The sequence below is a fragment of the Anabrus simplex genome, chromosome 7 (assembly GCF_040414725.1).
Source record: "Anabrus simplex isolate iqAnaSimp1 chromosome 7, ASM4041472v1, whole genome shotgun sequence".
Classification (NCBI taxonomy): domain Eukaryota; kingdom Metazoa; phylum Arthropoda; class Insecta; order Orthoptera; family Tettigoniidae; genus Anabrus; species Anabrus simplex.
The window spans coordinates 228,880,606-228,906,538 of NC_090271.1; the positions used below are offsets into that span (position 1 = coordinate 228,880,606).

Sequence of the window (25,933 nt, forward strand, 5' to 3'; positions counted from 1 at the left end):
TGTTGATATCTGAACACGTGCTATCTTCACTTGCTGAGTAACCGTGTTTTTATTTTCAGTTAGTGTCTTTGCGCTGTTGTAAAATGGCCTGTAAATCATACACAAGTGCAGATTACTTGCAGGAAAAGCGATATACGTTGTATATTAGAATAAATGTGTGCTGATTGTGAGTCTGAAAATAATTTATTGCCTTATATGGAGGAAAGTGATAGCGATTCATCTGATGAAGTAAGTGTTTATCCTGATGAGATAGGTCCAGCAATAGTTAAGGATTTATGTTTGGAGGATATATCTGGTGTTGATTTAGATGACTGGCCAGACACCGATTAACCAGGACACTATGCCCAATTATTCGAAGAACACACGTATGAGTAAATGACCTAGTTATGAATCTTGCATGGCATGTTATTTTTCACGCTGGCATATCTGTCATTTCTCGTAACAGCAACTAACCGATACGCGGAACAATTTTTGAGCACAGTAACAAGACCCTTTACTAAATAGTGCATATATGACAATTGGAGGCTTGTTACTCTGGGTGAGATAAGAATTTTTTTTTCGGACTCTGGATTATGGCTAGTATCATACAAAAGCCTAAGGTAGAAATGTATCGGACAACAAACATGTTTGGTACTCCCATATTCATGAAGTTATGCCTAGAAATTGCTTTCAACTCACATTAAACATTACTGAAGGTGACTTGAAATTTTCCACTTTTATTTGTAACTATGTCAAACCAGTTCACATGGCTTACAATTGTCTGGCACTTGGTTTCATTGGTTAATTTGGATTATGTCAATAATCCCTCACCCAAAACTGAATAAAGGAATCTGAGATTCTGAAAATTTTAGATGAATATGATAAATTAATATAAAATAAAATGGATGTCATAAAGAAGGTAATGATATACTTACCATACCACAGTTTGAGAAATGCTGCTTTATGTCATTAACAAATAGCAGAAACATCAAGGGGGCAAAGTTTACAACTTTATGGGACAACACTTAAGAAATCATTAGGGTTATAAAAGTGAATCTTAACTGCATGTGTATGAGAAACTGGGATAAAAGAGACTCATGTCATACGTAGAAAGTTTATTTCAACTGTATTGAATGGTTTGGAACAGTCTGTATATAAGAAGTCAAACTGCCTGCGCTTTTCCAATGCAGAGATAAAAGGGGAGATGCCAGTAGGGAGGCCAGGGAAGCTATGGGTATAAAATTGAAGTTGGAGGTCAGTGAGAGGAATTTTGTCAGACATAGAGGAACAGAAACTATACTTGGACAAGAAGCAAGCACTTGCATGCCACACCTGGGAAACTGGAAGATTACAGAGACTTACAATAATTGAAAATCTTCCATCTTTTTGATGATTTTTATTTGCTTTTTAGCAAATTAATTATAAACAGTACATGTTTCATTCTTATTTGAAAACATCTTCAGCTGTAGTATAGCTTAGGTGAATCACTGAGTTTTTGAGTACATTATTTTCAGGGACCTTGTTCCTCATAAAAACTATTTGAATATAAATTGAATTAAAATAATGTGGTGGTTAATGGGTTGGTGAAATGAGGCAGGATGAATACATAGTTAGCCTACTTAAAAACTATATCTATTCATTTGAATAGTTGTTGTTATAAGTTTCATTCTCTGTTACACAAAAAAAAAATCTGTTTTTCTTCCAATTAAAAGATTTTTAAAAATGACTCCTTGACACTTCTAAATATTGTTGAATGTTCACTTCTTTCACTCCAGCCAGGTTGGCTGTTATTTATTTTGAGCTTACTTAATGTGTCTTAAATTTAGTTTAATGTGGAACTTTGATGCTGATTGCCATTTACTTATTGAGAAGGGAGCTTCGTCTCAATTTCTGATATGAAATGAGGAAAATAGGGATTTGCTTTTATAATGAAAACGTGTCTTCATAAAGCAACTTAATGTATAAAATGGTTCCATACCTTACTGTTGTTAAACTCCAATTCTACCATGGCCCTGGAGGAGCTACGTTTGAAGCTGCTTTACGTCTTGTATAATAATGATGTGTGTGTTCCGATGTTTGATCCACCTTTTGGGGAGGCAAGGCTGTGGAGAGGGGAGGAGGCGTGTCGCTTCCTATCATGGCTTCGGCTTTAGAAGGGGTGGGGGGAGTGGATTTACGAAATGGCGGAGGCTCGTTCTTATTCATCTTTTTATTGTCTGTGTTTATTTTGCCTAAAGTTTCAATAATAACACTTCAATTATAGGGTTCCTAATGTCAATTATATCATTCAGGTTATTGTCCCGATTACTTTTTTGTTCTAAATAAATATATAGATTTTCTAATGTATTTAGAAGAGCTCCTTTGTTTATTTTACTTAATATAGTTAAATCCTGCCCTATAGTTGTGAACTGATGTCCGGTTGTACTGATGTGTTGACCCATTGCAGAAATTTTTTTATGCTTTTCAGCATTGACATGTTCTAAGTATCTTACAGTAAAACTGCGCCCTGTTTGCCCAACATAAGTTTTTTCACATTGATGACATTTCAATTTGTAAACTCCTGATTCTGAATGTTTGTTTTTTCCTAGGGAATTAACACTATTGTAATTAAAGAATTTTTCCTTTGTATTATTACTGGTTGAATACGCGACCTTATAGTTATATTTTCTGAACAAATTCATTACTGTATATAAGTTCGGATTGTTGAACGTGAACTCGGCGTATTTATCTTCCTTTTTTATTTCGGGTGTTAGATTAGTTTGAAACTTCTGTTTGAATTTTCTGATTATTTTGTTTACCATATTTAGTTCAAATCTGTTGTATTGGGCTTGTTTATGGATAAAGAGCAGTTCTTTTTCTCGTTCCGTGTGTGTAAGTGGTATATTAAATGCTCTATGTGTGTAACTTTAGTAAGCTGACCTTTTTTGTGATTCCGGGTGCAATGAGTAGTTCTTCATTGTCATGGGAGTAAAAGTGGGTTTTCTGTGTATCTTGAAAACAAACTCTTCTTTTTTCCATGTTTTATTTATGTCTAAAAAATTTATGGAACCTTCTTTTTCTTTTTCTACTGTAAACTTTATTCTAGAATCCAATGTATTAAATTTGAGGATATCTTCACTGTTGTTCACTCTACGATCTATTAGTACAAAAGTGTCGTCTACAAAGTGTATCCATAAATTGAGACTCTCTATTTTTTTAGACATAAATATAACAGCCTTAGCACTGGTTTTCTCTGCTGCTGACTATTGTGCTCCAGTGTGGATTAATAGCCCTATACAAAGTATATTGACACACAATTGAATACCAGCATACATCTTATATCTGGCACCATCAGATCAACTCCAGTTCACTGGACCTACTGTTGTCTGGGATAATGCCACCTGACGAAGATCCAGTGCTCTTGTTCAAGAGTAGATGAATCCTCTGCTACCTGTTCTAAATGACATACCAGCTCTTAGTCTTCAAAGACTGAAATCACAACATCGACCCCTTTGTGATGCTGCTCTGAAAACGGCCACCGTCTTCAATGTTTTGGAGGAATGGAAAGGCCGCTGGTATAACTCTCCTGACTTGCCCCTGCGTAACATCTTCAGAGGGGAAAAAATTGCAAATGGATCCCAACTGCCATGTGCCAACTTTGTCCAGACTGAACAGGATCAGGACAGGTCATGGAAGATGCACAGATTCTCTCTACAAGTGGAACATCTCCAGAATGTGACTGTGGAGCCCCTCGCCAGACTATTCCCCACATTGTAATTGAGTGTAAACTTCAGGCTTATCCGGGTAGATTGGAAGACTTCCTATCTCCACCATTGGAAGCACTACAGAGAGAGACTAAGAAGGAGGTGCACATTGGAAAGAAATAGAGTTAGAAATGGCTGTGGAAGTAAGGAGAAATTAAAGGAACTTACTAGGAAATTGAATCTAGCAAACAAGGCACCTAAGGATAACATGATGGCAAGCATAATTGGCAGTCATACAAATTTTAGTGAAAAATGGAAGGGTACGTATAGGTATTTTAAGGCAGAAACAGGTTCCAAGAAGGACATTCCAGAAGTAATTAATGAACAAGGAGAGTGTGTATGTGAGGATCTTCAAAAGGCAGAAGTATTCGGTCAGCAGTATGTAATGTTTGTCGGTTACAAGGAAAATGTCCAGATGGAGGAGGTGACTAATGCTAAAGAAGTATTAAAATTTACGTATGATAACAATGATATTTACAATAAGATAGAAAAGTTAAAAACTTGAAAAGCAGCTGGAATTGATAAGATTTCTGCAGATATACTAATCCTTTATTTACTTGTTAACTGTTCCTCACCACAAATGCAGTATTGCACAGCTAATGTTGCACAAAATTTGAGTTAGAGTATTTTTTGCTTCAAGGGAGTAAATGTTTGCTTTGAGAAATCGAGGAGTTTGTGTAACCAAATTTAGAATAATGGAGAAATAAACACAAGTGAAGAATAGGACAAACTGCCGGAAAATTGAAGTTACTTTGAGATACTGAAGATTTGAATAATGGAGATTCAAGATGTCGAGGTTCGACTGTATTATTATTTGTATGTATGTGTCATAAATGAGAGTCATTAGGTCCATTTTCTTGTAAACATTTTTTTTTTTTTTTTTTTTATTAAGATTTTAAATTTAATAGTCAATTCACATTGCAACTGTAGATATATATATATGCCTTTTATCTTGTCCTCTTTTCACTTAGACCGTGCGCAATATATGTGATGAAATCCAAGAATTTAAAAAAAATCTTCCTATTTTTGATATCTGTAAGTTGGCAGTTATGCGTATATTATGTATATAATTTCCTTGCCATACACTAATAATAATAATAATAATAATAAAACTGTATAGAATATGATTTATTGAAACATCCCTCTGAAAAATCAATCTCTTCAAGAATAACATTGAAACTTTGTAAGTTTCATCAGTAAATGACTTTACTCACAAATAAAATGCTGTGAATTATTGAAGGTATCTTCTAGTTGCATGAGATTCAGTTGGGCTCTAGAACCAAACATGTCTTCCAGAAAACAATGAAAAGTGTGAATAATTCATTGATATGTATATATTTTTTCACACTCCCTAGTTAGGAAAGAATGCTGGTAAAATTTGATGTGTCAGAATTCATAATCTCTTTGAAGCTTGGCTTATTTGACTTACAGTACTGTATTAAAAGTTTCATTTTTTACTGCAGTACCAGAGTATCTCTACTTTAACATTGGTTTATGCCATCAGTAAGGTCATTAAGGTATTATTGCTGGAGTTTGGATCGGTTCTTATTTAGTCTTGTGGTTTAGTTTGGCAATTCCATGTTGTGATTTTAATATGAAATGATTTGCAGTTTGTTGCATCATTTAGGTTTTTCTTGTTTGTAGGTGCATATGGAGCTATTATGGATGAAGATAGTGCTGGTGATAAATTTTGTGAGGAAGATATTGACCAAATTTTGGAGAGGAGGACACAAGTCATCACTTTAGAGTCGGAAAAAGGCTCTACTTTCTCAAAGGCTAGCTTTGCTTCTTCTGGAATAAGATCAGACATAAATATAGATGATCCAGATTTTTGGAAGAAGTGGGCTAAGAAAGCAGAAATAGACACAGCAGATGAAGGAGATAAGGTACAGTATAAAATATTCTTTAGGGATAATTATTAATCTATTATAATTTACAAGTTCTTGTCCAGTTTGGAAATGGTATTGTAAGAAAGTATAATTAACTTGGCTAGCTTACCATTTGTATATAATAGTGTCACTTTATATAATTTCATAGTAAATAATTATAACAGAAGTATACAATCTGTTAATTATTCGTGTAGCACCTGTGAGCGTCTACACATATAATAATAAATAATAATAATAATAAGGAAATAATGAAAATTAAAAAATATGTAATTTAAAAAATATCAACTTAAAACCAAATTAACGCCATGTTCGCGTTGCAATGACTTTAAACTTACAGGTCTAACAAACGACAACTATGGAAGGATGTGGAAACGTAGAAGGAACCCTACTAGACCATAAGATCGTATCTCGTTGTGGGGAAGGGGAAGCACACATGACAAACACCCTTAAAACAGTATAAATATTAACAAAAAGAAAAGATGCAAAATCAAATAAAACAAAACAGATGACATAGCCGATGACAATTAAGACATTTAAAACAAAGGATATATAAATAAATTCATAAAACACTAACGGTTATCTTCCGACGATATGGATTGAACTTAAACATAGAAGTTTACACTGCATAACGGGAGGCAATCTCAAAAGAAAACAAATCTTTACACGTGATTTAATCAAGAAAAAGAAGTAAAATTTACATTTAGTTACAAATACTGAACAAGTAAAGAGACTTGCCTCCAACAACAAAATGCTACGACTGGCCATCGAGGCCCAGTCATTCAAAAACCTAAAATTGGTGAATGTGGAAGTCTGGAGGAAAGTCAAATACGCGAAGCAAAATTACATTACCACCGAAAGTTACATTAAATAAGAAAAGACCGAAACACAAGAATGAATTTAAATTAAGTGAAAAACAATGAACAAGCATGTTTATCAGCAGAATAATGGACTGAGGATGAGCATAATTACCTATAAAACTAGAACAGAACCCCTTATACTGCTGAACATAACTTTCTTCTACATATTTGTGGCCCAACAGTGCACTTTTGAATTTACCTATTACAACTTACTGTTGGGTATGATGTTGACATTACAGCACAAGATATTTAAAATTGAGACAAGGATGTCAGAGACCCTTCAGACTTTAAGAACTGTACCCTGATTTTAACATTATAGGATAATATTTTAATGGAACATGTGGCATTCATGTGACACAGGATGTCAAAGCCTCTGTAGACTTCAAGAACTGTATCCTGTTGTATATAGCATTATATTTTATTGGAAGATGTAGCACTCATGTTTAGTCTAAGTAATGTTTTACATTGTACCATCGTTATTGAATAAGCAGGTTCATCAGCAGCTTATGATGACCTAATTAACAGGTTGAAACCGGTACTGTATTTTAATATGATCGAAATATTTTAGACACTTTATATAATAAAGTATTGATTAGGAGGAAAATGCTCATTCTTTATACTTGTGTGCTCAAACTATCAATACAGAAAATGAAGCTGATAGATTATAGAAAATAATAATACACCGCTTACCATGAGAGTCCGGGGACCCGCAGACGTGGTAGATCCCAAGCGCGTGCGTGCGCGTAAGGTTGGTCAGATGAAAAAGACCCAGAACACACACATCATACCCACGAAGCCGATGGAGGCCGGATCACGAAGTAACCAATAAGGGCACAGAATTTCCCCAGATCTCCATATTCTCCAATGAAAAAGGTCGTTATTGTGACCAATGAAAATACACTTCCTTACGTGGTTAAGTTCTAGAGACTTCGATTGCAGAACCCAGCTATTTCATTACTAGAAAATCTCCACGCAGCACAACAACCTGCCTCAAAAGTTGCTTTCAATTTTGAAATACATTTACACAATATTACAGAATTCCTATCATGTCTCTTTCTCTTCACTTTTCTGAATTTAGATGAAAATGAAAATCCAGAACCTGTTTCCAGTCATTCGACCGGGTCAGGGATGGAATGGAATGAACGAAGCCCCATCTAGCGGCGAGGATAGGAATTGTGCCGGCTGCTGAAACTTGTTGCACTCCTCTGGCGTGATAATTAATGAATGACAGATGAAATGAAATTATATTGGAGAGTGTGGCTGGAATTAAATATGACAGGGAAAATCGGAGTACCCGGAGAGAAACCTGCCCCGCCTCCACTTTGTCCAGCACAAATCTCACTTGGAGTGACCGTGATTTGAACCACGGAACCCAGCGGCGAGAGGCCCGCGCGCTGCCGCCTGAGCCACGGAGCTATCCAAATTTAAATAGATAATTAAAAACAAATATGTATAACAATGATTGAGATGTCCTTAAAGTATTTTCTTGAGGTTTCCAACATTAAATAAAAAATTATATAGTGCAATAATTTTTAGATCACAAAATAAATTTCTGTGTCCTCTCTTGGTGACTTTTAAAACTCAGGTCACAATTTGTAAGATTTGCTAGCTGGTTGTAGAAGAATAGGTGATGGTTACACAACATGAGCCAGTGGGATGTTAGCTTCGCTGCATTGGGATATTAAAATAGGTGATAGTTACACAACATGAGCCGGTGTGTGTTGACAGATTTAGCAGATGGTATAAAGAATTATTAACTGGAGCGTTGTTTTTTTTTTTTTGTATGTAAATTTTTTAATGTGGGACTTTGAAAAGTTGAAAGGAGTTGATTTTTACTTAGTTTAAAACTAGCAAAGAATCCTTATGCCCAGGTTGTCTTATCTTCAGAACCAAACTATCAATCTACAAAGTTTATAATGATCGTGTTTGTTACCGTGGTTTGGTGGGTCAGCAGAGGTGAAAGAAGGTGCCGGGGTGAATGGGTCTAACTACAAAATTAAAGTTAATTTAAAACTGTAACAAGGTTAAATTTTATCTCTTTTAAAGGAAACAACAAGTAGCAACAAAACTTAACAACTTCTAACTAGTTGAGGTAACAATGATACCCAGCTTAGAAAAATCCAAGATTTCAACTTTTAACACACTTTGTAAGCAAGTCCCTAGTTTTACAACTTTTGAACATCCCACCTTACAGAGGAGCATAATTTTACAAAGGGTAGAAATCCCCTAATAACATGGAGCACTTGCTCCCACCTTGCCATGTCAAGCGTCTAAGAGGCGCATTTCCAATACCTGACCCGCTCTCAGTTTTTCAATCCTATTAAAGGCAATACCGGGCTTTACACTTAATTGCCATCAAGGCATAACTTACACAAAATGAAACGGGGGTTATCTTGTACCCAACCTACTGGGCCTTAGTAGAGAAAGAACAGGTTAAGTAAATGGCCCAAAATGCAAATATATGAATGGAGGCACTTGCACTCCTACACATACATTCTTAAAACCTAAGAGGCACTAGGCCGACGAAACAGGGGCTATTCCCAGACTATGGAGGTGACTCCTACAATGAATAAATGTAACACATTAAGGAAGAGTAGAAAATCAGTTACCAAAACGTAGTCGCCTCAAATCAAAATGAAGGGGAGCTCGAGAGTGTAAAGCACTCTCCCCGATTTTACAGTTACAGATATATGCAGTTTTTACATATGCCGACACAAATTTACATTTTTAGAAAGGTAGGTTACATTGACCTTTCCCACGGGTTAGACTGCTCAGCTAGCAAGAAAAAAGATGTTAAACGGCCATTACCTTACAGAGGAGCTGCTGCCTGATGAAAGATGCGCTTTCCGCCTCCTGCTACACGTCCCTACACTAGGTTAGATGTTAATGAAGTGGCCGAGAGACAAGAAAATCGGCAGTTTTTATATCCTCGGGGAAGGTTCGAGACCTTTCATGAATAATTAAGACACACCCACAGGCTTTTATTGGGTAGGTTAAAGTTACACATCAAAATCAAAGAAGAAAGACACGATTGGTCAAAAATTAATTACAGAAATTCTGCATTGGCTAAGTTCAAAACTGGCAGAATGAAAGATTAATATTGCCAACCCACAAATGAAAGAAAGAAATTTAGTAAGGACAAAAACTTATGAGTACAAGATTTCTTCAAGAAAGTTCCTTCACTTCGCACCAGGGTGCATGATCACAGTTTTTAGGCAGTGACATCTATGAGAGAATGTCCAAACAAAAACACATCGAAATTCACACAGTGACATCTTCAGAGGAAAGGTTTAAGTACATCCAGTTTTAAGTTCACTGTTTCTCCTGTAGAGGAGTACTTTAAGGTGGAAAATTTGAATGTGCGGCGTAGAGGTGTACCACCCGGTACAGTGTTAGTTGGTAGGGTTGTAGAATTGTATGGTGTTCATTTTTCGTGCATAATTTTTAACAAGTTTATTATGTGCTTGGAGTAAGGAGGTGGATCCTAAAATTTCATTTCCCAACTTGGTGCAGGTATTCAAGCAGGATTTCATTGAAACTGAAAGACTCTTTGCGATTCAGAAATCACATTACATGAAAAACACCTCTAAGACCGTATGCAGCAACAGATTTCCAGCTTGATGCATCAGCAAGGATTCCTCCCTACAAAGCAAACCATCCAGCCTTCAAAGGATTTCTTGCAAAATATGCACAAACTTTAGAGCCAAATGAGAGTACTTTAAGAAGAAGTTATAGTGAGCCTGTTCATAAAGATGCCGTACAAAGACTGAAGGATAATTGAGGGAATTCTGCTTTATGAAACCACATAATAGATCAGTATGTTATGAACGTTTTTGGTTTCTCTCCTAACAGGTGTGGAAGTTATTGAACGGGTTGTAATAAACCCGTTCATGGACTTCTGTCAAGTGTGTGGTCCAATAATGCTCAGATCAGAAATGTGGCTACAGACCAAGCTCCATACTAGTAGTGCTGGGAGAAATATAATGCTAAAATGCAATGAAACCCAACCGTTGTTAGAGTGAAACCATTGCATGAAAAATAAGTTTCTGTTGTTGCATTCTTCACTGTACGGATCAAGTGACTTTCTGCAACTCATACTCTGTGCATATACAAATCATCATTTTCATTCAGCTCGTAGCTGGATGAAACCAGTAGTTTACAGCTGCGTGAATTTAGTATTGTGACTATTGCGTTGCTGGCTGCTGTTGTATATTAACATTGAAAGCAAAATTTTATCCAATTATTACGTATTTCTTATCCGTAGTAAGATTCTGTCAAATGGTTATTGACTGTGTGGTTAGGGGTGCGCAGCTGTGAGCTTGCATCCAAGAGATAGTGGGTTGGAACCCCACTGCCGACAGCCCTTAATATGGTTTTCCATGGTTTCCCATTTTCACACCAGGCAAATGTTGGGGCTGTACTTTAATTAACATTTTCATGTGTGCGGAAGGCATATGTCGTGCATTAATGATATCCGCATCTGAGTACGCATTTGACCAATAAACAACCTCTGGGGAGTAAGGATTTTAAAAAATACAATAAACTTATTTATTACAACTTTGAGACACATGAAGACACATTTTGGATTGAGAAAACGCTGTCATTTCAAACTTTTTAAATGTACGATACTGTTCAAAGCAAGGATGTATGCAGAGAGCTACACCTCACAAGTAGAACATTCGTAGCTCATTTCTTTCCTCTACTGGCCTGATTGGGTAGTGTGTTTATGAATGTAGTATTGCCTGAGAAGTTTACGCTTCTTTAATTCACTTTGTGGGAGTGGCCTCATAAAAAGGGCAACCTTTGAGGTGTAGCGGATCTTGTGTCCCACCTCCAATCAGGCGGGCAACATTACTTCCATTTTGTTTCAGCAGTAAAGTGTTTCTCAAACAGTTGCTGAATTAGGTTTAGTCTGAAATCCATTATGTGCAGTTTTACACTAGGGTTAGATTCCTTTTCATATTCTTTATACATAAAAGAAGCATTCAAATCACAAATGTTTAGTAAATGAAAAAAGTTTTATGTACCATTTTATAGTTTTTCTTGTCGAATCATTGAATGAAACCATCATATCACATTTGTCTACTGGCCCCATATTTGCATAATAATTTGTTGCAGAATTTGGCTTTAGCTTATTTTCAAATGACCTGTGAGGTACGTACTAGGTTATATTTGATATGTCATCTATAAAAAGTATACAATAGGATAAATGGATAATTCCAGGTATATTCATAAGGAGGGGTTGAAGCATATAATATTTCTAGGCCTTCACCAGAGGGGGATCCGTGGATGTACAGAAGAACAAAAGAAATGTTTCAACGAGTATTAAATTTGATTTATGACAATGATTAGTGTGTGTTTGATGTGGAACAAGATTTTTTTTCTTTTTAAACAAAGATAACATTAAGCTCGGTTAGAACTGTGATACATACACGATTGAGAAATTAACCTCACCAGGAGCGTAAATGTAATCAAACAATTTCTTATAAGAAGTAATGATCAAAAGGCTAGCACATCTTTAAAGAAAATTACGATTTAGAACTTTAACAATAATAAAAATAGGTACCTGAAAATACGAAAGATCAATAAGTTGAGGAGTAACCTTTCCTTTTTCAAATATTAGAAATGAACTGACAATTTAAATACTCACAGTGTATAGACAGTGGACAATTAGGAAGAATACATTAACATTTGAACATATTCAAAAGAGAAATGTCACACTGTTTATAAGAGTAGCCATGACACAACAGTCCAGCCAACTTGATCACACAAAATATAGATCTTTGAACACTTCCAAAAAAAAAAAAAAAAAAAAAGAAGAGAGAAGAACAAGAAGAACAGAGCTTTCTAGGTTCGGTGCATCGGCACGACAGGCCAAGTCCAGAGTTCTATTCAATGTTTTTTGGTGGAAGGGCACAAACCAAAGATAAAAAATGGGGGGAGTGGAATGACAAATAAAGGAAAGCAGAAAACTTTAGAACTCCATGGATTAGGTGCTCAGGATCATCTAGCACTTCGGAAAAGCCCACAATGTAGATTAAAACTTAATAACGAAAAAACTGAATTGGGAAGAACCTGCTTACCCAGAACGTTGATAGGTCTCTCCCCCTACCTGGGTCATAGATGAATCTTCAGATGGAATGAAGTAGAATGCCGTCGTGCAGACTGTGTCGAAATAGGTTCCAGTCCCGAGCTGATCCAATGCACACTGACGAAGAATGAAATGACGGCCGAGAATATATCGTCGGCAGAGTGTGACGTAAACAGATGTAATGGTAAGGGCGAGAGGGGAAAACGGACTGGAAAGTTCCAGAATATAGAAGAAGTTGAAGGTGCGTGTAGCATAAATAGCAGCATAGAGATGCGGGGAAGAAAGTAAGGTTAGAAACGTGTGCTATGGTATATTGGTGGCGTAAGGTAAGAGAACATTACAATATCCGCCACCCGTAGAGGAATAACAATCTTGACTTTTTTGTTTTTGTTTTGCACAGATAGTATATTTTCTTTCCAAAGTAGAAGAGCGTAAGGTGGAGAGATGTAGTGTGGAGTTATGCAGCTGTAGGTAGTCCCACGTTGGCACCTTATGCGGAAAAACATGTTGCAGAAGATGAAATATCCAGAGTCTATGAAGCTCCCACAAGTAGATAGAAGTCGTCAGTGTATGGCATGGCTACAACATAAATAAAGTAGCGCAGAATTTGTGCAACAAGAAGATAATACACAAAAAAGAGAATCAAGGAGGGGGGGGGGCATGGGGGTGCGGAAGCAAAGGGTTTGTAGTACTCCAAAAAGAAAAAAAGGTAAAGGCATGCATATAATCGTATGAAGAAGGAAACAACCTATGACTCCCTTACAAATTAATGGGAGGGTCAGTGGTTAGGATTCAGCACGAGACTGGAACCATGTTAATAAGCAAGATAGGAAATGGGGAGGGGGGGTGATTCGAAGCGATTTATCAAATTTATTTACCTGATCCACATGGGAGCTTTTGATATCATAAGGATCAGAGACTCCTTGAAGAACATTTACTGGAGATGAAAAGCAGATAATCTTGTAGGGCCCAATCCATGAATGGCAAAGTTTAGCAGAAATTTGTTACAAAGAGGAACTGGCGGGATTATTACGCAAAAGAACCAAATCAGGGACTTTAAATTTAACAGGGGTATACTTTTTATTATGAGTGGACTTTATGCCTGCCGTGCACGATACAGTTGCTGTAAAGCGGAGTTCCATAAATGTTTAGTATTATTACTGGGGCGATCAAAAAGCAATGAAAGAAGATCCCACGAGAGAGAAAGAGGGGTTTGCAATGTACAGCCCCAAAAAATTTTAGCAAGCGAATGACCTGTAGCAGAATTAATGCTGGAATTAAAAGCAAGAGCAAAGGATGATAGTTCTGTATCTCAGTATTTTTACTGGTCGGAATGAAAAATAGATTATACAACTTTCAATTTACAGTGATATCGCTCGACGACATTACTCGGAGGATGGTAAGGAGTAGTAAAAACTTTCTTTATCCCGAGGGAAAAACACTTATCATAGAAGATTTTAGAAGTGAAGACAATAGCATTATCCAGGACCAAATATTTTGGATTGCCAATTATGGGGAATAATTGCTCTTGCAGAAGGATAATTAGTGAAGTAGAGGTTAGATGTTTTAAAGCACAAAGAATAAAAAATTTAGAAAAGCCATCCAGTAGGTTGATGATATCATTGTTACCCCGCGCTGAAGAGGTAATAGGGCTTACCACGTCTACATAATAGGTTTCTGAAGGATTGGTGGAGGGAGATGCAGAATAAGTATCTTGAGGTAGGGTAATAAGAGTCTTGGTTTTTTGGCATAATTCACAGTTCTTGGCGTAATTATGAACATATTGGCGCATATGAGGCCATAAAAAGAGAGAAGAGATTTTAAAATATGTTTTAGTGACTCCTAAATGGCCTCCAGTGGGGGAAGTGTGACAGTACTGAAGTATCATAGGACAAAGTGCATCAGGCAACATGACTTTGGTAGTAGATTTGTGTTTTGGCTTATATATATTAAGATATCCTTAGATAACTTAAATGGTCCTTTGTAATTACGGTGAGACAATGTTTTAAGAATTGGGGTCCAATAAGGGTCAGCGAGTTGACAATCCGTACAAAAAGTAAAAGACAAAGGAAATTGGGCCAAACAAGAGATGGCACTAACGTTAGGGACTAAATTTGTAGAAGAGGCATTCACCTGAGAATCGGAAGTAGTGGAATTTAAATCAGAAAGGCGTGAATGAGCATCAGCTACAGGGTTGTCATGGCCAGGAATAAAAGAAAGAGTAAATTTGAATCTAGATAGTCGTAAAAGCCAACGTCCAGTACGACCGATCTTAGGCTTGGTTGTCGTTCATAACAATAAATTCCTTATGCTGTAGGTAGCCACATAAATGCTTAAGGGTAAGAAGAAGAGCTAGTGCTTCTCGTTCAAATGTAGAATAATTACGCTAATTACACTCGGTGGTTGACAAAAGGTGAGTGAAATATGCAATAGGTAGAGGTACTCCATCTTTAACCTGTTGTAAGATTCCTGCAACAGCTATATCAGAGGCATCAGTATATACCAAGAATGGCAGAGAGAAATCTGGTAAATTATCTTAAAGCTCTGTTCAATATTGTACAAACGCACTGCAGTTGTTTGTAACCTGGATCCTAGAGCATTCTTTAAATATTAATGTGTTTTATGTCATATAACCTATGTCAACCATTGTAAATGTATTTAAAGGCAGATTTCATGTTTATTGTTGTTAAGATCCTTTGATTTATTTATTTATTTATTTATTTATTTATTTATTTATTTATTTATTTATTTATTTATTTATTTATTTATTTAGTGTGAACTGATGAGGATTCCAAGGGAATCAAAACTGGTTTTCACTTAATAAATGTTATGTATTATATATTGTGTTGGATGGTGGAACATCCCTCATTTAACTCGCATAAAGATGTACATAGTTTTGAGTTGATTTCAATTGGATAAGATGTGAGAAGGAACAATTATTCAAATATTTTTGTAAAGAAGCACCATTTTGCCCCCCTTTGTTTTGCTTTTGTTTTAACACCTTTTCTGTTCCTTTTTGCACTACCTATGATTGACCTTCAAAACCCTAACCTTGTTCATGAAATGAAATGTTAGTGATGTGTAGAAGAGAGGAACATGTAAAGGACTTCATAATATGCTTGCTTAATGGGTGAAGAGAGAGCAGCAGTAGGAGAGAGACAAGGACAAACTTGAAAGCTCAAAAGGACAATGTCCCCTTCCTTGTACACTCCGTATTTCAAGGGGATGGGCATTCTTGTCAGCTATCCTATTTTTTCTACATACATTGCCCCTCAACTCCTGACATGCTGGCTTCTGCTTCCCAGCTTTTGCGTTTGGGAGATAGTGGGTTTTGAACCCCACTGTCAACAGCCCTGAAGATCGCTTTCTGTGGTTTCCCATTTTCACACCATCCTAATGCCAGGGCTGAACCTTAAAAGGCCGGTCGCTTTTTACCCCACTCCTCACCCTTTGCAACCCCATTGTCACCCTAAAACCTATCTGAATTGGTGTAACTTAAAAAGGAAAGAAAAAAGCTTTTACAAGAAGGTTTATTATTGTTCGTATATTTTACTCGTATTACAAGTTACTTCAAGTATCGAGTTAAGTGGATCCTTTCCTCTAAACATTTTCAGCCAGTTTCTTTCTGTCTTGAGAAGTGCTGACATGGCTGCAGTTAGTACGAAGCCTTCCTCATATGCAGGGAAGGAGTCGTATGGGAGAACTACTGAGGATTTAACAACATTATGCCGTTTTTGAGATCCTGGAAAACGTTCTCCATACAAATGTACTAGAAGCCCATGAAGAGAGACCCTGCCCTCCTGAAAATGTCATTAACACTATGAGCCCGGACGAGTCAAGATAGTGTCCCTACCCTGTGCTGACATGATTTAAACTCAGAAAAAAATCACAGTTTTGTCAGCTTTTGCAATATAAATAAACAATTGTGTATACATATTCTAAAAAAGTGGACATCACCTGAAGTCAATTCGAAAATTCTTACCTTCAGCATTGGAAAGTTAATAAGGCTACAATATTGGTACATTCTGTTATCTTTGTTCACCCACTCAAAATCAGTCAGTTCAATAGTCTTCAGTCACTGAACAACAGTATTACACAGTGTTATTCCCAATACCTAACTTCGGTATGGTAACACTCAAAACATTCTCCTGTGCAAAGACCTTTGTCACATATTTACGGCAATATACCGTTGTCATTTTCTTCACAGCACAGGCTGTGTTGTTTTTTGACTTGTCGTAGCAAACCTTGCACGTATGCTGCGCGTGTCCTTCCTTCTTCGTGCCCACTGCAGGTATTCTGTGTGGAAAATGATCTCTACCTACTTCCCACAGATCATGCTCTTGATTCTTCAATCATTACAGCACTGACACTACTCACCAAATCATCTGCCAAACGTTCACAATATTTCGATAGGGGAGCTTTTTGTAAACAAGCTTTACATTACAGTATATAGGCGTACACTATGGCACGATCAAACACATGGAAGAATAATTTGTTCCACCATTTGATCGACTTCCTTGTGAATGCATAATATGCCAGCAATTGGTCGGACTTACTACTGTTGGTGGTTTGGATTTCTCAGGACTCCCTCTTGCTGCGGGTACTTCGATCGTGTCATCATCTGCAGTGCTCAGCATATACACATTTTGAGCATCTTGCAACTTTATTGCTAGAAGGTGTTCTTTCTGCAATGACATTTTTTCAGCCTTTTCAGTTTTTTCGCAAACTCTGACTTTGGCACTCCATTCCGATTTGGCATCACGGCGCCAGGTGCTTTAGTCTGACAGTCCCACAGATGATCATAAATGGTAGGGCTTGAAAACCATCTATCCATATACACTGTCTGCTCCCGATTTTTTACTGGTTAACACAGTCTGTCCACAACGTTGAAGGTCCTCCGCTGTGACGTGGGCCCCAGAATACATTTCCACATTGCACACATAACCATTTCTCACTTCACACAGTTGAAAGATCTTGATTCCATACATCTGTGGTTTTCCTCTCATGAGCATAAAAAAAACTATACGTCCCCGAAATGGGCATGTTGTTTCGTCGATTGTCAGTGATTATCAGGTGAGTAGCAATTCAGAAAACTTGTTTTCAGGCGGTCTGGTATTGGTTGGATTCTGAACAACGGATCGTAGCCTGTATTGCCCCTTCGTTCCTGCCTATCATTGTTCAGATGCAACATAAGTCAGAATAGCAAGGAATCGGTCTCTCAACATTCCAATGGACTCGCCCAGTCAGTTTTTAGTATTGGTGTTGTGCTCCAGTAGTCCCGAAGAAAAGTTTTACGGATCAAACACATGACTTACTACTATAAAAAATAACTTTAGTTAATTCAGTGTCACTGGTTTCCACTGCGCATACACTGATTTCGGTTTCAAAGGGCCTTCTTGCTTCTTGAGATTTATTTGCTGTAGGGCATATGTTACTTTCCACTCGGATAACGTTCAGTACATTACTGTCAAAAAATAAAGCAAAGAAATGTAGAGGTGATGATTCTGCGGAAATACCAAGGTTATTAGCATTCAGGCCTGGTGTGCCAGAAAAAACGGGCTTGTTCACAGGAGCAGTATCTTGTTTCCTTTGTGTTCTTGTGCTTCTTGCATCCCTTTGTCTTTTTGCGACTGGTTCCTCTGATGATGAATCTGATGATTCATCATCCTGAGGGGCTTGTAGATTTTCATTTTCTTCTTCACAATCACTTTCATACAGGTCAGAATCTGGATCTTTTACAAGTTCCGTAATAATCTGTTCACTTATCCGTGGGCTGAATGCACACATAGGATTTCCTTTACTTGTACCAGATCCGTGATCCACATCTCAATATACAATATATTGCACCATCCTGAGGGGGGTTTCTGTCTTGCACCATATTGGGCAACCATATTTATTATGTGCGCCCCATTGGGTGACCTAACAATTGCTCCGGGTATTTTCCCCTCAATCATCCATCACTCCTACAGATCATTAAATGGATGAACGCATATTAAAATTGATGCTAAGTGTCGGTAGCTATGTTCGCTTTAAATACTCATCGTATAAACAGTTATCGCATCATAGCATTTTAGCGATGCCGTAACCTTCATTTTTCCTATCACAACATTTGATATGGTAATCTTTAAATTGCCACGTGACACCTCTCAGGGATAACCAAATTGCATCTGCGAACCATACTATTTTTTACGTGAGATCAACTGAGACACCACCTTTCCCTTTCAGTAAATTACTATCGATACCATTCATCATCCTGAATCAATTCCAAGCTTTCAAATCCAAATCATTCAAAAAAAAGAAAGAAAAGAAATAAAATATTTTTTTAAAAATGAATTAATTCAAAATTATTTATATCATAATGATATTAGCCTATCTCCTAAAATAATAACATCTAAATTGGATAATCTATAATTTATTTCATGATTCCAGAATCGTAAAAGAAAATCTACTAATAATTATCAACATCAATTATCTTCTTCCTCTCTAAAAAAAAAATTAAATTAAATTTAATCTAACTTCAATCTGATTCAACTATTCTTCTCCATTAGTTAGGCGCATCACAAAAATAAGGATAAGTTCTCTTGATTATAAAAATTGAAAGTACATTTTCTTTCTATTGAAAAACATGGTATCATATTTTTAGGTTGAAAATAAATTTAAGTCCCTAAGCTTAACACAATGCTGTCCGCTCACGTATCAATACGTGTTTCCAAACACGGTGCTCTGCAGCCGATCACGTATAAATACGTGTTTGTGCAAGTCTGTCTTCTGATGCCATCTAACGGGTATTGAGGAACTATTTGAAGACTATCGTTGATGTGCCTAAATGGTAGAAAAACTATGCTTCTTTTAGTACTGGTTTTGCCCATTTTAGTGCGTCATTTGCATTTGTTTTTGCCTTCGAATATCTTCCGTGTATCCATCAATGCTAGTAAACAAAAATGGCAGCCCCGGTAAATAAAAACAGTGGACTCACTCCTGGTGATATTATACATGAATTATACGCTGATAATTTGTTATATGTTTCCCGTGATTGTCAGGAGAGTGAAGATGAATTGTCTAATGATAATTGTAGTGCTAGTGTCATGCATTTATGTGGAAGTGATGCGTTGAATGACACGTTTATTGCACCATGTGAGCAATGACCTGATGCTTCAGATAGCAAAGATGGTCTACATGTAAGTACTGTTGATAATATTTCCCTATTTCTGGCAGTGAGTGGCCGAACAGGATATTATACTGTTTTTGGAGTCTTTCTCGTGGACGCCTGGCGTTAAAATTTCGCCGAGTGAACCTGAAAATATAGGTTGTGATGTCAAGTTGTTCATTTGTAATGATTTGTTGGCATATATGGTGGAGGAATCAAACGGATATCAATACCAGAATGAATCGAAATATAAAATCTCACCAAAAACTGTAAAGTGGACAGATATAACTGTGAATGAACTTAAAATTATTAAATTATGATACCCCGCAATAACTCCATGTCTCTGCCAAAACCTTCCGGCCACAGGGGCCAGTTATATGTCAGATGGGCCGGACAGCAATGTGTTAAGTAATCTCCATTCTAAATATACATATCTGTGTCCATCAGTTTTTGTTTCTTTCTTTTTTTTAAAAAAAATAAAAATGCTTATTTTCCTCATTATTAAATTGATATTCTGTCATAAATTCATGTGTTTCTTCCCATGTTATAACGTTAGCAATCGCAAATAAGTTCCAAATATATATCAGCCCAAAATGGCTATTTCAAATATATATAGTTCTTTAAATGAGAAATATTGGTCACCTCGACCATGTCATTTGGTTAAAATATTCAAATAACACCTTAAAATTAAATGTTGGTATCGTGTAAAGAATAATTATAATCGTAGTTCAAATAGAAATTATACCTAACATGTTTTATGATTTACCAATATTTAATCAGGTATCAAGAATTCCGTAGGAATGCATTTGGTAACCTATTTTATCTAATTGTAATAGAGATTTTAAATTATGGGATTGTTCTATGAATTAAATTCATTCTCGACAACAAACTTCCAATAATATTCAGTTCAACGTTGATATATATTATCTATGAAGACAACAAGTTTCCCTTCTTTTATTTCCTACTTGGCTATTTCCTTTGAAGACAGTTTATGGTAACCCATATACGAAATATGCGATGTATTTCATTGTACTCGTGTACCACTAACCCCATATATCTCGCATATAAATATTTTGCCGCATATGGCAAATATCACCATTGGCCCATAACACGCCGTATTTACCGCCAAAATTATCCATAAACATATCTATCTCTCTATTTACCAATATTAATTACCATAATATATCATTATTCAATCTCCTAAACATATCACAGCGAATAATTACTCATAATTCCACATTAACATGCCACTCAAATCCATAACTTCCCTACATAAACATTTATCATTTCCAACACGACGGCAAATCATCTTAACATCACATTAATGTACTACAACGGTACTCTTTTGGGTTAGATTTCATATATTACACGCATAATCACGTTAGCCTAAAAATGAAATGCATATATAAATCAAATAAGTTAATATGTACTCACATTTCATTGCGTCGTATCAGCACACATATAGGTTATTCAGAAATCAATTATCTTATTTAAAAATATAAAATTAGGGTTACGTCTCTTTATATACGATGTTTTTGTCCCATAATGGTTAAAAATTATATTCTAAATCTCTCCTTGTTCAATTATAAACATTCCTATATTATGGCATTGATTGTAAACTCTGGAAGAAATACCTATTCCCATATTAATAATAATAAGTCAACAAGGACAATCTCATTGCAAAGATGGCAACGACTGTGATTTTATCACGAAGAACTATGTAAAAACAACATACCAATGTTCACTATAAATACAACTACTATATTTACTGCATATTAATTTCAAGAAAATAAAATAACTCTTTGGAACTTATCTTACGATCACTGATGTTAGATGACTGGCTTTGGCTTCGATGTTGTCATCTTAGGATTGCGTAGAACGACTCCATCCTTCGTTACGTCACCATCAGGTTGTAGTTTTGGGACTCGGGATAGTAGAAACAGCTGGGCGGTCTCCGTCGGACAGTCGGCTCCATCTCCGATTTAGCCTCTCATGTTGTAGCAGTCAGTCATATATGAAAGAAACATTTCCAAAGCGGGAGTTAATTTCACATCCATACTCTTAGGAATGTGTATCAAGTTTGTATCTAAGATTCAGGTTTTTAGGACAGTAATTCAAGGTTAATTCTTTGCGGCAGTTTAACAGTTAAAATATATCAAGTTAGCTCTCTAAAAATTTCTTTTGTTCGGCTAATCAACCTATACTGCGTTATATTCAACTTGATTCCTCGTACGGTCTTGAGTCTATACTCCGACTACTGTTCGGGTATTTTCCAACTTGCTTGTCACGATACTCGTTCGAATATTCCTTCGCTTTGCAGGTTCTCCAGCCGGTAATAATTGCAATATCTCCCTTCTTCTTTATGCGTGGATTAACTTCTCGTGGATAAATTTACGTCGTTTTGCGTAACAGATTTTTTTATTGTTCAGCTACTTCTTCTTTTTTTAACAATTTTGAAAACCTTCTAGTATTTTATCACGGCCGCATGGATCCTTTATAACTTTCCATCTCAGTCCGTGATCTAGGCATATTTAATTCATCAAACAAATATCTTTGCCGTCACGTGCATGGCCTTCTTGAATATATACGTTCGTATAATGTATACACTCCGAAATCACGGCCTATTTTACTTAATATATGCATTTTTCTCTGACGTATGGCCCAATTACGTAATCTTCGCGATCTCATTACCGTGCATGGCAAACTTATAATTTCGTACGACAACCTTTATTCCGATATCAGGACGATGAAAACGGTACATTATATATAGACTACTTAAGAGATGATTGCAGACTCTTGACTCGCCACACTTTCATTCTAAATCTGTGAAGTCATATAATCCATCAGATCGCGCAGGCATAAATTTGAGGTGATTTAACTGGAGCATGCGAGGAGTACGTATGTCAACAATTAGGTAAGATCTAGCTGAGTGCACATGGCTGCGAAGCTTTGTCCCAAGGTTGCACCAGCAATCACTATTGATCGATAACACCACCTATCGGTAGTAAAGGAAATCGACATGTTAAACAAAAATTGCCATGCTGAGTGGCTCAGATGGTTGAGGCGCTGGCCTTTTGACCCTAACGTGGCAGGTTTGATCCTGGCTCAGTCTGGTAGTATTTGAAGGTGCTGAAATACATTGGTCTCTTATCGGATGATTTACTGGCACGTATAAGAACTCATGCGGGACTATATTCCGGCACCTCAGTGTCTCCGAAAACTGTAAAAGTAGTTAGTGGGACGTAAAGCAATTATAATAATAATTATTATTATTGTTATTAAACAAAAACTAATTCATCAATGTGAATAGCTTTCGAGTGACTGAATTTAAATTTTGTGGTGGTGGTGGTGGTGGTGGTGGTGGTGGTGGTAGTAGTAGTAACAACAGCAGCACTCAGGCAGACACCGCCTGGTAGTAACATTACCGCTGGGCGCATAGTGTTATACGTAGAATTGGTATAATCATTATTAACTGGAATAAATCCTTAGCTCACGCAATTCGGTTTAAATTTCAAGTAAGTAACCTGAGGAAGTGGACAAAGAAAAGAAAGCAACGAATCTATGATACCATGCTTTTGAGGAAAATATAATCTAAATAAAGTCAGACGCTGGTCTGTTTATTGGGTGCAGATTTAACATTAATAATAATTTTAAAAAAGGAGAATATTTTAGGAGATTGGGAAACTACATGCTGGTCAGTATTTTGATTGCTATTATAAAGCATCTTTTCATTATTCTTAGATATCTCATTTACAGCAGCAGAACAACTTAGTTACCGGTACATTTGGAATCATCTTTTTGTGAACTGAATGCAGAATGAATAATTTTATGTCTTAATAACAAATTCAGGTTGTCCAGATTGTTAAATAATAAATATCTGTTGTAGGTTCCCTATCCATTTACTTCCGTTCCAAAGAAATAGTCTCTTTATTAACCTCATACATGTTATATTTAATGTGCATTCTCTTTGGCGAATTTTTCTGCAATTACACTTGCTACTATGCTTGCCATTAATTAATATGGGAAATCATCATCATCATCATCATCATCGTTAATAAGTTTAATGAGATGCTGTTGGCTGGTACTTAATCAAGTCCTGGATTCATACCTTGGATTTTTTATACTGTTTTTTTCACATTGCTTGTTACTTTATGTGTATTTTAGGAAGCAAAGAAAAGTCATTCTAAGATTGTCTAAGGTGGAATAAGGAGAGTATATCAGACTGGATAAAATACAAGTTGAGATAAGAAGAGAGTAGATATGTTAATACTGATTTGTTTTACTTATTGCCAATGTGCCACTGTAGCATTGTCCAGCTGTCATATCTCCTGAGGATAGTGTAGACTAATTAGTGGGAATTCAAGTTTAAAAGGCCACAATTGTTTTATATGCTTTTGGAATGCTATCTTGCTTCAGTCATATTATACTGTCTGCCATAAAGGACCATCTGTTAAGAATGAACCAACTGGAGAACCCTATCAAATGTTGTTGTACATTAGTGAATGACAAGTAGGAGACAAGAAGTAAGAAATGATTAGTGTAATTTTAAGATCCAGTTCTTTTGTAATTTCAGAGGAAAAACTGCTTGTGAGTAATGCCTGAAGCATAGACGATTTCCATTTCACCTATGTTCCTGGAGAGAAGGAGAAAACTTATAAATTTAAATTCTGTGCTGTTCAAAACAATTGGAGGAACTCAATGGATTAGATTAAAATGGTATTACAATAAAGGAGGAATAATTGATAAATACAGTGTTTTAAGCACCATGTAAATTAATGCATTTACTGTTATAAAGTTATAACGTTTTTCATTGTTAGGTTCCTCTTTGTCTTGAGCAGTTTTAAGTTTGTACAAATTGCAAGCTAGGGAAATCAGTGGCTGTCTATATAAGTGATTGACATGTTTATTTAAAATCATTCTATTCTTTGAACATCACTGAATATAATGAAATGGGTAAGTAGTTCTGAATGGCTCATAGTAAAGCGTTTTTGAGATATCAGTGTTGATTAGTTTTTGTTTAGGTGGATATTTTCAATTTCCTTTTAATTCGTTGTATTTTATCTAATTTACATTGTTGTGTAGTTTTAATGATATTTGTATTGAAATTCCAGAATGATCTCGTGATATCTGAGCCTCGACGACGTACCCAGATTAAACGCTATGGTCATGATGAATCGGTTGTTGACATGTCAGAACTTGACAGTTCATCAGCTGAGAGTGATGAAGATCCATCAATAGGCGTTGGAAGAGGTAGAGGTAATAGAGCAATATGTATACGAATGGTTCTAGTTACTTGCTGTTGGACATTGTGCTGGATCTGACTCAACTGAATAAATATTTTACAGCTGTTCCAATTTTTTTAAATCTCTTGAGTCTCTTTTTGCTATTTAAGTTTTTTCTTGTGTGTGTTTTTTGATGGTATGTATATGCTTCAGTATAATTTATTTTCCTGGGAAAATTAATTCTTGGTTGTAGTTTTAGGGTAAATAACTTCAGTTTGTGGCAATATCGGTTTTGCTAAGCTTTTATCCAATGTCCAATGCCACTGAATTTGAATCGGTCTCGCAACATACATTCCTATACATTTTGCAATTTGGATGTTGTGTGTAGTGGAGTATCTTGTTACATTGGCTGCCTGTGTCCAGAGCTATATTAACCTCATATTTTATGTAGAAGAAATGAAAACACTCTGCTAGTGCTTTGTACAACTGGAAAATTACACTGTGAATGTGTCATAGTGTGGAAGCCATGCTAACTGTGGAAGTTGTGGCAACAATAAGCCTGTCCTGTGAAATTAGTGTTTACCTTAATACATTAGAATCTATGTTAACTAAAATTTTGTGGGGTTGGATGGAATGTCGGATAACAAAAACTTTGTATGATAATTAATTTGTGGCGTGGGTTACTGTAGTCAGGTCCAAGTTTGTAAACCGTGGGGAACGGCTGAGTGCCGTAATAAGTGGCTCTGAGAGTCAGGATACCAGTTAATATTCTGCCATCGCCGAGAGAACTGAAACTGATGTAAACAAAGAACATCATATAAATTTCCTTGGTCTTCACGTTGATTGGAGAATGACCGGGCTTCTTCCAAGCACATGGCAAGAGCCGTGTGCGGTTATCGAGGAACTGTCAACAACTTGCCTGATTACTGTGATTACATCGACTGTTGCTGGATACATCTGATGTTACCATGTAGATTTAATACAGTGATATAAATTACGAAGCAA

At 36.3% G+C, this 25,933-nt stretch overlaps 1 protein-coding gene across 5 annotated transcripts in view; it reads left to right on the top strand.

Annotated features, from left to right (window-relative positions):
- LOC136877494 (chromodomain-helicase-DNA-binding protein 6) overlaps positions 1-25,933 on the top strand; it is a 703,291-nt gene that overhangs the window by 219,994 nt on the left and 457,364 nt on the right. For 4 of the 5 annotated variants that reach the window (XM_067151592.2, XM_067151593.2, XM_067151595.2 and 1 more), the window contains exons 19-20: positions 5,367-5,608; positions 24,818-24,962. In XM_067151592.2, coding sequence (XP_067007693.2) covers positions 5,367-5,608; positions 24,818-24,962 — 387 coding nt within the window. The remainder of the gene's footprint in view (positions 1-5,366; positions 5,609-24,817; positions 24,963-25,933) is intronic. The other variant, XM_067151594.2, reaches the window with a different exon arrangement.